We start from the raw sequence: 13,154 nt of genomic DNA, 5'->3' as shown, positions 1-13,154 counted from the left end.
AGCATAGAGGCTCAGCTGCTGTGGGGACTGGTGTCAAACTACTGTGAGTGTAGCGCACACACACATCCGCTTTACACTTTCAAAATCAAAGCCGAAATGAACGTCATTCGCTAGTGGGATGGTAAAGTCGGAGTGGATTTAATATGTGGTTAATCAACTTGGTACCGCTACTAAAGGATGTAACTTGTCACTTTAGCCCCTTTAGCCTCAGTAAAACAACATAAACAAATAAGATTTAGAGAAGGTAAACTTAATGTAATGGTAACACAACCTAAGCCCTGTTTTGTTATATGTTTTGAATGCGTTTTTAAAATGTCATTTTTCTGACTTGTACTTTCACGTTTTTATTTAAGGATTCCTCTGTTTTATATAATGTAAACCGTGCTCTGATGCACTGGACACCGATGTGCCTCCTAGTTGTGCTCTTATTTTGAAGATCCTCATCCCAGCCTCGGATCTTATTTTGGCAGGCTTGGCGCGGCGACACAGGGCGCAACAGCCTGGTGTTTCCCGATGAGGAACCCTGCCTGGAGGAGGGAGAGCACAAAAGTAGAGATGGAGAGGTGAAGAGGAAGAAGAAGGGGTAAGACTGGGGATGGATGAGTCCTTCATGCCACAGATGCGCGTAACAGTGCGCGCCCACCTGTGTATAAGCGTGTGCATGTGTGGGTGGGTGAAAGACAAAGTTGAGTGGATGCTGCCGTCCACAAACGCTGTTGTACTTTTCGTTTGGGCCTCAGCTTCATCTCAGTCAGAGTCATCGTGATGCTGCAGCGTGTTTCCATATTTCCCTGTGCTTCCACCTCTGCGCCAGCAGTTTGTGTTTGTGTCTCTCCTGTTTCAACAAGACAACACTCCTGCACACACAGCCAGGTCCAAAAAGAAGATAGTTTTGTTTCCACTTGAGTGCAGAAGAACTTGGTTGCACAGGGGGCCCATGACCTTAACTCCATCCGACGCCTTTGGGAGGAAGTGGAACTGTGAGTGTGAGCCAGGTCCCAGCATCAGCGTTGGACATTACTAATGCTCTAGTGGCTCAGTGAGAGCAAATCCCCACAACCAGGTTCACACATCTGGTTAGAAAACAAGACAGCGGAAGAGTGGATCCTGTTGTACAGAACTTGGAGATGTTCATGTGTCGTTTCTTTTTCATTTAATTTAATTCTATTTTTATTATTATTATAAAAGAAAGAGGCAGAGAAATACCTCACAACACTCAACATGTCAGTGGAGGCCTGGTGTTGTAAAAGTAGGTCTGCAAATGAGTAGAACTAGGTGACCCAAGAAAGCATGGAGCACTGTACTGTAGACTCTCTCTCCTCCCCAAACAATGATGCTCAATATGGGACCTCGGCCTATAACCTACATAAGATCCATAAGGGTACAGCCGTGCTTAGTCGACCATGACGACTATTTCAGTTTTAAGCTCAAACTGTTGGGTTTGTTCTCTACATCTTCCTCCATTCATATTTTACAGGACATATACACTTTTTCTTATTCATTTATCACATACAGAAACAGGATTTTCTCTATTTCTAAATGTCTCCAGGTGAACATCGTTGTCAAATGTCAGTTCATGAAATCAAATCAATAGTGCATCACTCTGAGTTGCTCCTGATGCTCTATCTCTTCTGCTGTGCAAGTGATTCAGTGGCTATTGACCATGTTAGAGAGTCGGCCTTGAAAAACTATCAACTGTGTAGCTTCAGTAAATGGATTTCACGAGTCTGGAGGGGTATCGTGTGTGGAAACTCACTACAGCAGCTTTACTTCTAATCCAAGTCAATGTGGAGCTGAGAAGAGTTGGTGAAACACAGTAGTGAGGCGCACGATCAGAACAAGTTACTCATCAGCTGCATAACATAGTGAGAAGATCATCTTTAGGTTTCACCACAGGCTGCTCTCGTTTGTTAAAGGAGGTTCCTGTTTTCCTTTTTTTTCCCTAGGCCGTGAACACATCACCGCCCTGAGCCAAATCTCTCTGGTGAACCGACATTACCACCTTCTCAGAGTGGTTCATTATCCTCCCCACAAAGAGACAACAAGTGCACAGGCGTCTATGGTACGTCTATGACAGATCACATCTCTGTGGGAGCCTCTCGGCTCATGACGTGGCCCCCTGGACTACGAGGAGAAGGGTGGAGAAGCTCTACCCCCCCAACAGCCGGAGCTGTTTGACTCTTCTTGCTTCACAACTGTGTTCCCCAGCCAGCTGCTCTCATCCTCGGCTGTAAATCTCACGATTAGTCCTCTGTTCACCTCCTCTCATGAGTAATGACACATTTTTAATTCCAAAATGAGATTTAAAGAACTCAATACTTTCTCTGTTAATTTAATCGTTTAATTTTGTTTTCCGTTGTTGTGCCAAAACCTCTGACTCACTTACTGTGTCCATGCACGACATATTCATTATTTAACATTAATCAGCCATAATTATATATTACATAGGCCATCAACCGGTTACATGTGCACCACCATAGGCTTGTTTATCGTAGGCTAATCTTTTATTGACTGTATCTCCGACGTCAGATGAGTTAGTTTTCTAATAAAGTTTGCGACAATGATGCATCAATGAAACCTTCACCAGCCCCACAAAAGTATTGTTCAGCATCATTTTTATCTGCCGCAGCTGTAGTTTTAGGCAGGCTTGTATGGGTTATGTTCAGGGATGTATGTGTTTCTGTTATACCTGTCCAATAGGTGTGTATGAGCATTCACGCCCACACCAATGGGCAGGTTGACTAATTAACCTAACATCCATGTCTTTGGAGGTGGGAGGAAGCCGGAGTATCCAGAGAGAACCCACGCAGGCACAGGGAGAACATGTGCCGCCCCCAGTACACTGCACTAGATAGTAAATAGGAAGTGATTGTGGACACAGCCATTGTGGCACTTATCACCCGCTTCTCTACAACATTTTTCCCGGGCTTTCCACTTTCTCTGGAGCCCTGTGAAAATCCTCGTCTCTCTTCTTGAGGCCAGTGAATGTACCCCCTCTGCTTCCTCCTCCCCAAAAAAAAAGCACATCTGGTCCTCAGAGCACTCCCCGGGCCCCCTTTAGCAACCCCTCCCAGACGTGAACTTGGCCTACCTAAATGTTTTTGTTCATGCAGTCTGTGTCTGTCTTATGGAGTGGGGGATGGAGAGAGGGAAACGCGAAGGAATTTCAACATAAACTGCCTTTTATTGACACAACTGAAACACCAACGGGAGAAATTTATGAGAGACGGAGGACTGAATGTGTGTGTGTGGGTGTGTGTGTGTGTGTGTGTGGGTGTGTGTCCGTGCACATGTAAGAATGTGATGTGTATAAACTGCTCAGTGCAAAAGAATGGAGTGAAGAAGCAGATGGGAGTGGCAACATTACCTCATACAGGCCTCACTCCAACCTCATATCAGTCCCCGTCGCTTGGCCAATCAGTTGCCATGCCAACCAGAGGTGTCAGTCAATTAACGAACCAGTTAGTCATCAAAACGAACAGATGACTTTTAACTGAGTTAGTTAAAACCCCGCCTGTGGCCTGACCCCCGACTGTCAACGAGCCAGTCGGCCAATCAGCTGACAGTCAGTCAGTCAGTCACATGGAAGCAATTGATTAGAAACAGCTGTCCTCACCCAGCAGCTCTCCCTGCCTCCCCCTCCTCCTCAGATGACTGAGTTCATTGTTTCAGCAGCTCGGCCCACTTTGCTGTTGCGCACGGAGCAGGCTCCAAATTCACCTCCACTGTCCACTCCTGCCCCCTTCTCCCTGTCTGACGGTTACTTCAGTCTTTTTCCATTCTGCCGTCCCATCAAGCGTTTGGCTGATGCTCCCAGTCCGTCCCTGGGCTCAGGACCCCTGCGAGGGTCCCGATGCAAACCTGAGGGGTCAGAGTAACAGTATCAGTTTAGAAAAATAAACTGTTTAATCACATAGACCTGATTTTGAAGACGATATCTTTAATACAGCATTTCTCTTTGCACTGTCCAACTAGTCCTGCGACCTGGTCAACCATACGTTAGATTCTGTTTGTCTGAACTGGTGGAGACGCATTAGACATGTACAGTGTTTGTTGAATCTCCCTAACGTGTCACTCCGCGCAGCCTTTCTGCTCTGTAAAATTATTTACCATATTATGTTTCCACCCTTTGAGTGGATGTTTTCCTCCATATTTCATCTGCAGCTCACATTTGTTTTGCTTTTTCAACCATCCAGCTCGACACACTTCAAAGCCGCTGTGCACTGTGTGTGTGTGTGTGTGTGTGTGAATCAAATGTGATTGTTGCTCTGTTCACAAGAGGATGCAGAGCAGGACTGGAGCAAAGCATGTGTCTGGCGAGTCTCATATTTCAAATGTTCAAAGCGTGAGTTTGTTTACGTGTGTGTGTTTACAACAACTGGTCCCAGGCCTATAAAAACGGGGACAACGCTGCCGCTCTTCATTTGTTCTTCGTTATTAAATACAAACCCTAATAAGGTTTCAAATCTGCGATTTCGTTTTGTTGCATTTCCTCACGTACAAGTGTATTAACACAGCAGCCTCGAGTCCTGTAAAGGTCAAAGTTCACCGTCACACAATTGGACTCAAACAATCTGGTTTCAGTGTGTGAATCATTAAAGATCACTGATCTGTTAAAACAGCTTATACTGGTGTAACTTTGCATGTTTCTATGAGTTATGAAACTATTGTTCTGCACATAGATGGCTGAGGGAAGAAAGAACCATCTCTAAAATAAAATACAGGCCACTTAGTGAACACGTGAGCAGTTCAGCCAGATAACCAATTCACTACCCCAATAATCCCTTATTGCAGAGTGCAGAAATCCTGTCAATAACAGTACGTTAGAGTTTGCAACAAAATGAATAACCTAATCTCCATTTAATCTCTATCTCCTGTTGTGCTGCTTACACTTCAATATGCACTAAAAAAATCAAGCCAACATTGGTATTTTAGCGTACTAACTAAACATACGACATGTACACATCAACATGCAGGACTCCATTTCACATCTCTAAATAAATAGTGCAATGAAAATGTTGATATTACACACTACACAATCGACAATGGATGATGAACTACTGTTGCACAATGTGAGACAACAGAACAAAACATGACTTAAATTAAGTTTTATTTGAAGAGTGGTGGTGAAAAAGTTTCCAACAGGTGCAGCCACTGTTTCCTCCTTTTTTTTTTTTTTGAAATACATCAGCGTGTCCTCGCACACTGTCCTTACTCCTCCCTGCCAAGGATGATGGATTACGGTACTGCTCGGTGTGTCAGAGAGCAGACGGTCATGAGAGTGAGCCGTGCCCCTCTACACACGGCGACACGCGCGTGCCCCTGCTGTGTGCTTCGTTATGGTATGTGTCGTGCTGCAGAGGCTGCGCTGGAAATGGAAATCACGAGTGCATTGTTGATCTCTTGCTCTCACACACACACACACAGGCAGTAGCACACCGACACACCGAGCTGACTGCGTGTGCTTGGCCAGGTTTCTGCAGTGCGGAGCAGGCTGTATCCCAGCAGTCACCATATGGACTGGTACTGAAGTCAGAACATGAGAGGAGGAGGAGGAATGGATGGAGAGAGAGGTGGGATCCGGAGAGGACGGAGGGATGAAATAAAAGACAGAGGGAGAAAGTGAGGTGGGAATTGGTAGGAACCACTGAGATGAAGGAAGGAAATGGGAATAAGTATAGGTGGTGTGAAGTGTGGAGGGAGGGAGAGCTGGGAAGATGAGGCGGGGATGGATGCAAAGAAGGATGGAAGGAGGATGAAATGCGAAAGATATTTTGGGACTTGTGAAAGCTGTAAAAAAAAAAAAAAAAAAAAGATGGCTGTGAGAAAAGAGGAGGTAGGAAGCAGAAATAAACTAGTGAGGAAGGAAAGAGGAGTGAAGGAAGCAAGGATTGGAGGTAGGATATAAAGGTGAGGCAGAAGGAGATTGACAAAAGAGGATAACCACTCTCTAAGGGAGGAAAGAAGGAGGTGAGGAAGGCTAAATAGAGGATGGATAGAATTGTTTGAAAGACTGGATGAGCCCGTCCTCACTGTGGAGGGAGCGGCAGTACCGACAGATGGACGTGCAGAGAGGATGGAGGGATTAGGATGGAGGGAGCGTGGATGGGCTGGCTCCAGGTGGACGATGGAGGGACTGACGGAGGAGCAGAGATGAAGAAGCTGAAGGTGCAAAAGTTTAAAAAAGTGCAAGTGTGTAAAATGTGACTTAAAAAACAAAACACTCACAAAAGTTAAAATCTGAGATGTTTCTATCAAAATAAAGCTAAAATTACTAAATCATTTAAACGGACACACACGAGCTTCATGCTGGCTAGAAACGAAACGGTTTCATGAACCTAAATACAGGTCAGGAAGGTTCAGATGGTGACCTCACCAAAGACGTGAACACATCCATCTCAAAACCGGGTACTTTACACCATGAAACTGTAGAAGCGGGCTTCACCAAGTCAGACTTTCAATTTAATGATAGATAAATGATGAATCATAAGATTACCATCAGCTGAGAGCCAAAATGTGACTTTGCACCTTCTCCCTTTAAGATTTACTCCGTAGTACTTTTTTAAACCACTGTTCACAAAAGTTTAAGTTAGATGTACTTAAGAAAACTCATGTCCATGTACTCAGTACTTAAGTTACAACTTGAATTTGCAGCCGTACTTGTAGCATAGTACTTTTTTTTTTTTTAGTTAATTGTACTTTTATTTCAGCATTGACTTTGTGTACTTCTACAACTACTGTCTATTCTCTAAATGGACCCCCGGTACCATAGGATTTGTGTTACTGATCGATTTCCCTCTGATGTCTGTGTGTGTGTGTGTGTGTGTGTGTGTGTGTGTGTGTGTGTGCGCGTGTGCAGGAGGCCTCGCTGTGACCAGCAGTGAAAGGAATTACAAGAACAAGCGGGGTGTTTTGTAAATAACAGTTTATTTGAAAACCAGGCGGTGTGTTTTGTGGCCAGTTTAGCTGCTGCCCTGCTTGGCGGCGAGCCTCTTGTCTCTCTCCTCAGCGATGGTCAGACGGATTCCCTTTCCTCTGGGCAGGGACACCCACGGCTTGTTGCCCTGCACATAAGAGATAAATGGTTAATGTTGATCAAAACTGAATTTTTGGTTTCCACTAGTTTGACAACTGACCAATGAACTGCAGTTTACATTAAATTCTAAAGATCTCTGCCTCCCCTATAAAGTTAAACAGGACATTTAAAGAATTTTTTATCAGCTAGGAAAACTATACTACTTACAAGTCTGAGCAGGTTAATGCAGTCACCTGTGGTGAAAATATTAAATGCAGCGAGTTGAACATTAGAGCTCAACACCTTAATCTGACCAACACTCATCAAGGTGCAGAAAAGAACAAGGCTGAGGCCACTGAATAAATAGAGCTGACAGAACTGCATTGCTGACAGGTCCGGTCACATCAGTCATCAAATAAACGTCAAGTAACAGACAGTGCTGTGAAACATTTTACTACCGACACAGCACAGGGCTGTATGATGATCATCATGTCCGGTCAAATCAAATGATTTGACATGACGCAATACAACAAAGCTATTTATGATGGCACTGAGGTGAGAAAAGAAAATGGACAGTTTATGCCTCACACACACCGAGCTGCTGCTATAGTCACACCAGTGTAGAGTACCATAGTACACTTTGTACGTCAGATTATACTATAGTTACCATGTATTTACATCTACATAGATTTAAACTGGACTTGTTTTTGACAGTAAATTCTTATTTGTTAGTGTTTTTAGTTCCCTTTGTCCAAATGTTAATACCTTTGACTCATGGCTCCAGTAAAATTACATTGGTTACATTGAAATATCAAAGTAACACTTTGTAGTAACAGACTCTCTTAACAAGGAGCTCAGAACTTCTTAGAGGAATTGGTGATGTATTTTCATTGTTTATCAAAACCAAAACCATCATCATTGCTCCAACATTTTACATCACAGCAGTAAAACTGAAAAATATCTTAAGCATCACCATCTCTGCTCAGATAGGTTGAATTTACACCCAGTGGTATGATGGATATTTAATACCAATAACAGTTATGTTCACTATGCAATGGTTAAACTTTCTGAGCTCTGTCAGACAGTCATGGTCACAGAAGACTCACCTTGCCAATGATGAAGATGTTGGAGAGCCTGGTAGCGAAGCTGTTGCCTGAGCTATCCTTGACGTGCACCACGTCGAAGGAGCCAGGGTGACGCTCCCTGTTGGTGATCACACCAATACGCCCCAAGTTAGCACCACCAGTCACCATGCACAGGTTACCTGAAGAGAGCAGAGAGTGATAAACACAGGTCACAAGACTTTTCTTAACAAAACACACGAGAAGTGCATCACAGTCAGTGAAACCTACCAGTATCAAACTTGACGAAATCTGTGATCTTGCCACTTTCCAGATCAATGCGGACTGTGTCATTGACCTTGATGAGGGGATCAGGATAGCGAATGGTACGGGCGTCGTGGGTCACCAGGTGGGGGATTCCCTTGGTGCCAATGATGATTTTCTTCACCTTGCACAACTTGTACTGCAGACAAAGATGAGAGCTGGGTTAAAACTAAACATCTAATATGTCAAAGTCAAATGGGCAGAACACTGAAATTATAAAGGCAGTCTTTCATTTTAGTCAGCAGTTCATTTAACGCCATCTTTAGATCTGATTCAATCACAGTGGAGGATTTAAACCAGATTTAATCAAGGTTTTGGAGACTAAACCAGTCCGAAATACCCACAGCTGATCTTCAATATGGATAAAGACAAGATCTCAAATGTCAATAAGGAGAACTAAGTCAAAGAATTGGCCCCATTTTCAAGAACCCACTATACACAAGAACGTATGTTTATTGAAAGCTTTCAATGCTCTTCACATTTCACATTTTCTGGCATCTACATTTCCACTTCTTTTAATATCATTTCACTAATAAGACATTAACCATTAGCAACAAGAGTAGATTCTTAAATATTATGGTCACGGATGCATGCACCTGATAAGTTAACCTTCTCAGTTTCTTACTTTGGACTCTTCAGCAGTGATGCGGTGGACAGCAAAACGTCCCTTCACATCATAGATCAGACGGAAGTGCTCGCCGGTCTTCTCAATGCTGATCACATCTGGAGAAACAAACAGTTAACAGTCTTAGTCAAATGCTTCTTATTCATTGTATGATGCAGATCAACACCTTTAGGATTATAGAGAAGTTGAGTGATGGTAAGTGGACTTGTTAGGTCAAAACATTTCACTAGTCTTCAGACTGAAGAAGCCAACTTCACCTGGATGACTGACAATCTTCACTGACTTAAATCGTTTGATTTGAGTCCAACGCGTAGCACAAAACCTAGGACGTTCTGGCAACAGAACATGTTTACGCCACATGGGCAGATTCAATATTTGCATCTTTTTTGGTTCAGGCTCTTCCAGTTGTAAACACTGAAGCCCAAGCTTTCTGTGCAATCATTTTAAAAATAAAGACAACCTAATGAAACATAGTTAACATATACTGATTTATGATATCTAAACTGCAGGCAGCTTACAATTTCTTTTACTTCAGCACAGAGTTGAGGAATAATCCTCTGCTACCAGCCCACAGTGAACAAGTGTTCAGTCTGTCACATATATAACTAGGGCACAGCCACCCTGTTGAGAAGGCTTCCCTTTGATTTGAAAATTAAAATGCTACACCTTCATATGAGGCTGTTGGTCAGTGTCAAGACAAAACTGACTGCATGTCAGGCCTAGAGGAGGCAAATGTCTGAACAAAACAAATACGTTGTTCCTCTCCTTCTCTTAGAGTGCTTTCTACAGGCTTTAGTTTAAAATTGAACTCAGGTTTGTTTTCTTAGTGCGGTTCAATTAGGCTGGTGTGAACACAGTAATTGCACTCCAATGCGCACCAAAACAACCTCACAACCTTAACATCTCTCTCCTGTCACACAAATATGCAACAGTCCACAACACTGGAGCTTCTTCATGTATTTTACACCTTTTTGTTCTTGCGGGAGACACATCTGACCAATAAGCTGAGAGATCATTCTTGCGTGATTTGACGTGACTTCATTTTAGTTCACTTGGATTTTTTTCAGTGTGAAACTGAACCAAGAGGAAAACGCTCCCAGTTTACAAACCCACCTACTGATTTGGAGCAAAGCAAAATCACCAAGGAGTGAAGAACACCCTTAAGTCCTAATGCCAGTTCTGTAACACTGGTGTAGAAACATACATTAGGAACTCAAAAAAAGAACTTAAAGCTAAGAACTGAACCTGTAACTTGTTGTCTGGACTAGTCTTAGGGGTTTGGCAGACTGGTCCAGTACCAGTATTGAAACAGTTTCACATCAAAGAAGCACAATGCACCATTAAAGTCCATATTTGTGTCAATATCAGTTCGACAAAAGATTAATTCTCCAATCTGGGACAGTACTTAAAACTTGACTGTCTTGAAATAATGTTTGTTTTTGGTTCCCAATTTCTAATCCAGTCAAGTGGGGCAGCTGATGTTACCCCATCTGTTCTATGTGGCAGAAATGTAGCAGAATAACATCCAATTTTCTGTCAAATGGCAAAACCCCATCAAGAATTAAACTGCCTCCGTCCAGACCTTGACACACCAGAGTCACAAGTGGACCTTTCATAATGGTGGTAGATCTGATGGCCAAGACAGTAAAGTGTAATATGTACATAGTCTGCTCCAATATTTTCATTATTTAATAAAAGCTGTTTAAACACTGAAAAATAACTTTCAAAGATTTTAAGAAACCATTTACTTGTGCATCAAATTTAGTGTGACAGAAAGGAAATTTGCTCCCACTTAACATGTTGCTTCAACATTACGATAACTCAATCGCAGTATTTTAATTGGAGCTCAGAACTTCTTAGAGGAATTGGTTGTGTATTTTCAGCTCACAGATCAAACCCACAAATTCATCATTGCTCCTTCTGTCAGCTCACTACTGACTAATGCTCTATTGTACACATCCTTCAGCATCAACAATTTTCAGAATGGAAAGAAACAGACCAAACACAGGTTATCCAGCATCAAATCTAATCCTATACCAGATATAAGCTGCACTGAAGTCTAAAAACAAAAACCTATTTGAACTTACCCATAAACCCAGCAGGGTAGGTGACATCGGTGCGGACCTTGCCATCAATCTTGATGAACCTCTGCATGCAGATCTTCTTCACCTCATCTCCTGTCAGGGCGTACTTGAGGCGGTTCCTCAGGAAGATAATGAGGGGCAGGCACTCCCTCAGCTTGTGGGGACCGGTGGAAGGACGAGGAGCCTGAGAGCAGGAGGAAAGAGATGTTAACTTGTAAAACATAACTTGCATGTGGCTGGCTTCACTAGGACATGCTGTTATAGTTGTCCCTGCAGTTACAGGAATATGCCCTCTTGTAGATGTCATGTACATCTCTTCTAGAGCTAAATGTATCATCAGACTTGACTAAAATCCACTAATAAATACTAAATAACTGAACAATTTCAGTCCTTGCAACAGTAATAAATTGTGCCTGCATCAGATTCTTGTTTTCTGCAAAGCTGGTTTGTGCTTTTCCTCAAAATCTGATATTTTCACATTTAAAGAACTGACTAAATTATGTTCTTCTGGAGTATTTTCAAAATGACTTTGCCTTAAATGATTCCTGACAGCATGTATTTAGCTCTAAACTCAGTGCTAATAATACATCGAAAACTAACATTGTTAGATACTCATCAACCTGGGCTACCTGCCTTCCCTCATCACTCTTCTCCGCAAGAAAATCTGTAGACCACATATACACAAACTTACCCCTTAACACAACAAATGTAACGCCAACAAGCAAAAAGCTGAATGATTGTGAGAACGAGTGGTGACAGCAACACTTACGAAAACTCCGGTGAGCTTGTCAAGCATCCAGTGCTTTGGCGCTGCGACGCGCTTCAGGTGCTTCTTCGGTCCTCTTGCCTGGAAAGTGTAGAAAAAGCGGTCAAACACCGAGAGCAGTGGTACCAGAGGACAACTTGAGCCACAAATGTACAATTACAGAAACTGTGAGGGGGGAAAAAAGCGTTGGAAACTCTGCTAGAGAAATAACGCACCAGGCTAGTCGCGTTAGCATAGTGCGCTAACGCCGCCTCCACGAACGACTGCGGCCTAGCTAAGCTAACGCTATATATTCAACACACCTCACTCCTTTGAAATAATTATCAATCGCAACTTAGACAAATGCACAAAAGTAGTCCACTGTGGTGTACAAAAAGCGGCGCTGCCACAGACCAAGGTTAACGCAGTATGTATTAACTGTGGCTAATTGTTAGCCACAATCAAGCTAACAAGCCGTGGCCGATAGAACCTGAGGGGTCAGGATTTTTTAAAATCATCAATAAAGACCAAGAATCGCCGGATTTGGCAACAATTTAAACATGTATCGGCTTATAAGATGTGGAATATTAAATTGTGACATATATGTACGTGACATCAGAACAGCAAAATAAGATGTTTAGTGATTATTTCAGAGAGGAATCGTGAGGAGAAACAGCTCACCATGTTGGAGTCTGCGGGGAAAAGGACCTCCTGTCTTCCGGTAGTCAATGATAAGGCAAACTACGGCAGACTGGGAGGGACACAAGTTATAAAAGTCGCAGCTGAAATTCGTCCCAGTTTGGTAACACTGTTTAGGTATTGCTGTAGAAAATCCCTCTTTACAATACGTATAGATTAATAAGACACATTCACAGCAGTTTGTAGTTACTTTTATTAAATTCAAAATATAAGATCAACAAAAGAGCGTAAATTATGTTAAATTAGGCTCCTTGGTTACCAACTGCAATATTTAAGTGATGAACACATGAATGCATCACTAATTCTAATCCAATAATACCACATTCCCTGAAAACGAGTTATTAATATTATTATAGGCTACCTAATACATTTTCTTTTGGTACTTCAAGTAGGCATATTTCTAGTACTTTTAACCTAAGTAACATTTTAAATGCAGGATATTTAAGTTTTAATGTTTCTACATTTATGGTATTGCTACTTCTACTTAAGTTAAGAAAGAAAATCTTTTATACATAAAATCAACAACTCTGAGCTATACAAGAAGAGTTAAAAGTGATATGTTTAAAACTTAAATAAACATTATTCAATGATACAAGTAAAT

At 42.3% G+C, this 13,154-nt stretch overlaps 1 protein-coding gene and 2 non-coding genes across 3 annotated transcripts; all 3 read right to left on the bottom strand.

Moving 5' to 3' along the window:
* Positions 1-6,908: 6,908 nt before the first annotated feature.
* Positions 6,909-12,583, bottom strand: rps4x (ribosomal protein S4 X-linked). The gene is made up of 7 exons (XM_026353068.1): positions 12,536-12,583; positions 11,879-11,956; positions 11,113-11,293; positions 9,026-9,123; positions 8,368-8,539; positions 8,122-8,279; positions 6,909-7,064 (listed from the first exon to the last, which is right to left on the bottom strand). Exons 1-7 carry the CDS (start codon positions 12,536-12,538, stop codon positions 6,963-6,965), a joined length of 792 nt encoding a protein of 263 aa, XP_026208853.1. The 5' UTR covers positions 12,539-12,583; the 3' UTR covers positions 6,909-6,962.
* LOC113157938 lies at positions 7,866-7,937 on the bottom strand. Its single transcript, XR_003298538.1, has one exon. It is a non-coding gene; the product is annotated as a small nucleolar RNA SNORD61 (small nucleolar RNA).
* On the bottom strand, positions 10,868-10,940 carry LOC113157937. The gene has a single exon (XR_003298537.1). It is a non-coding gene; the product is annotated as a small nucleolar RNA SNORD61 (small nucleolar RNA).
* Positions 12,584-13,154: the final 571 nt, after the last annotated feature.

The sequence above is a fragment of the Anabas testudineus genome, chromosome 18 (genome assembly GCF_900324465.2).
Source record: "Anabas testudineus chromosome 18, fAnaTes1.2, whole genome shotgun sequence".
Classification (NCBI taxonomy): Eukaryota; Metazoa; Chordata; class Actinopteri; order Anabantiformes; family Anabantidae; genus Anabas; species Anabas testudineus.
Note: the sequence above shows the minus strand (reverse complement) of the source record. Positions and strands in the feature narration are given on the sequence as shown.

Excerpts from the sequence above, each read along its gene's own strand:
- rps4x (XM_026353068.1), bottom strand. Across the intron at positions 9,124-11,112 it reads CTACCCTGCTGGGTTTATGG|ATGTGATCAGCATTGAGAAG; the intron begins GTAAGTTCAAAT and ends TTGTTTCTCCAG. Across the intron at positions 8,280-8,367 it reads TTTCGTCAAGTTTGATACTG|GTAACCTGTGCATGGTGACT; the intron begins GTAGGTTTCACT and ends TGCTCTCTTCAG.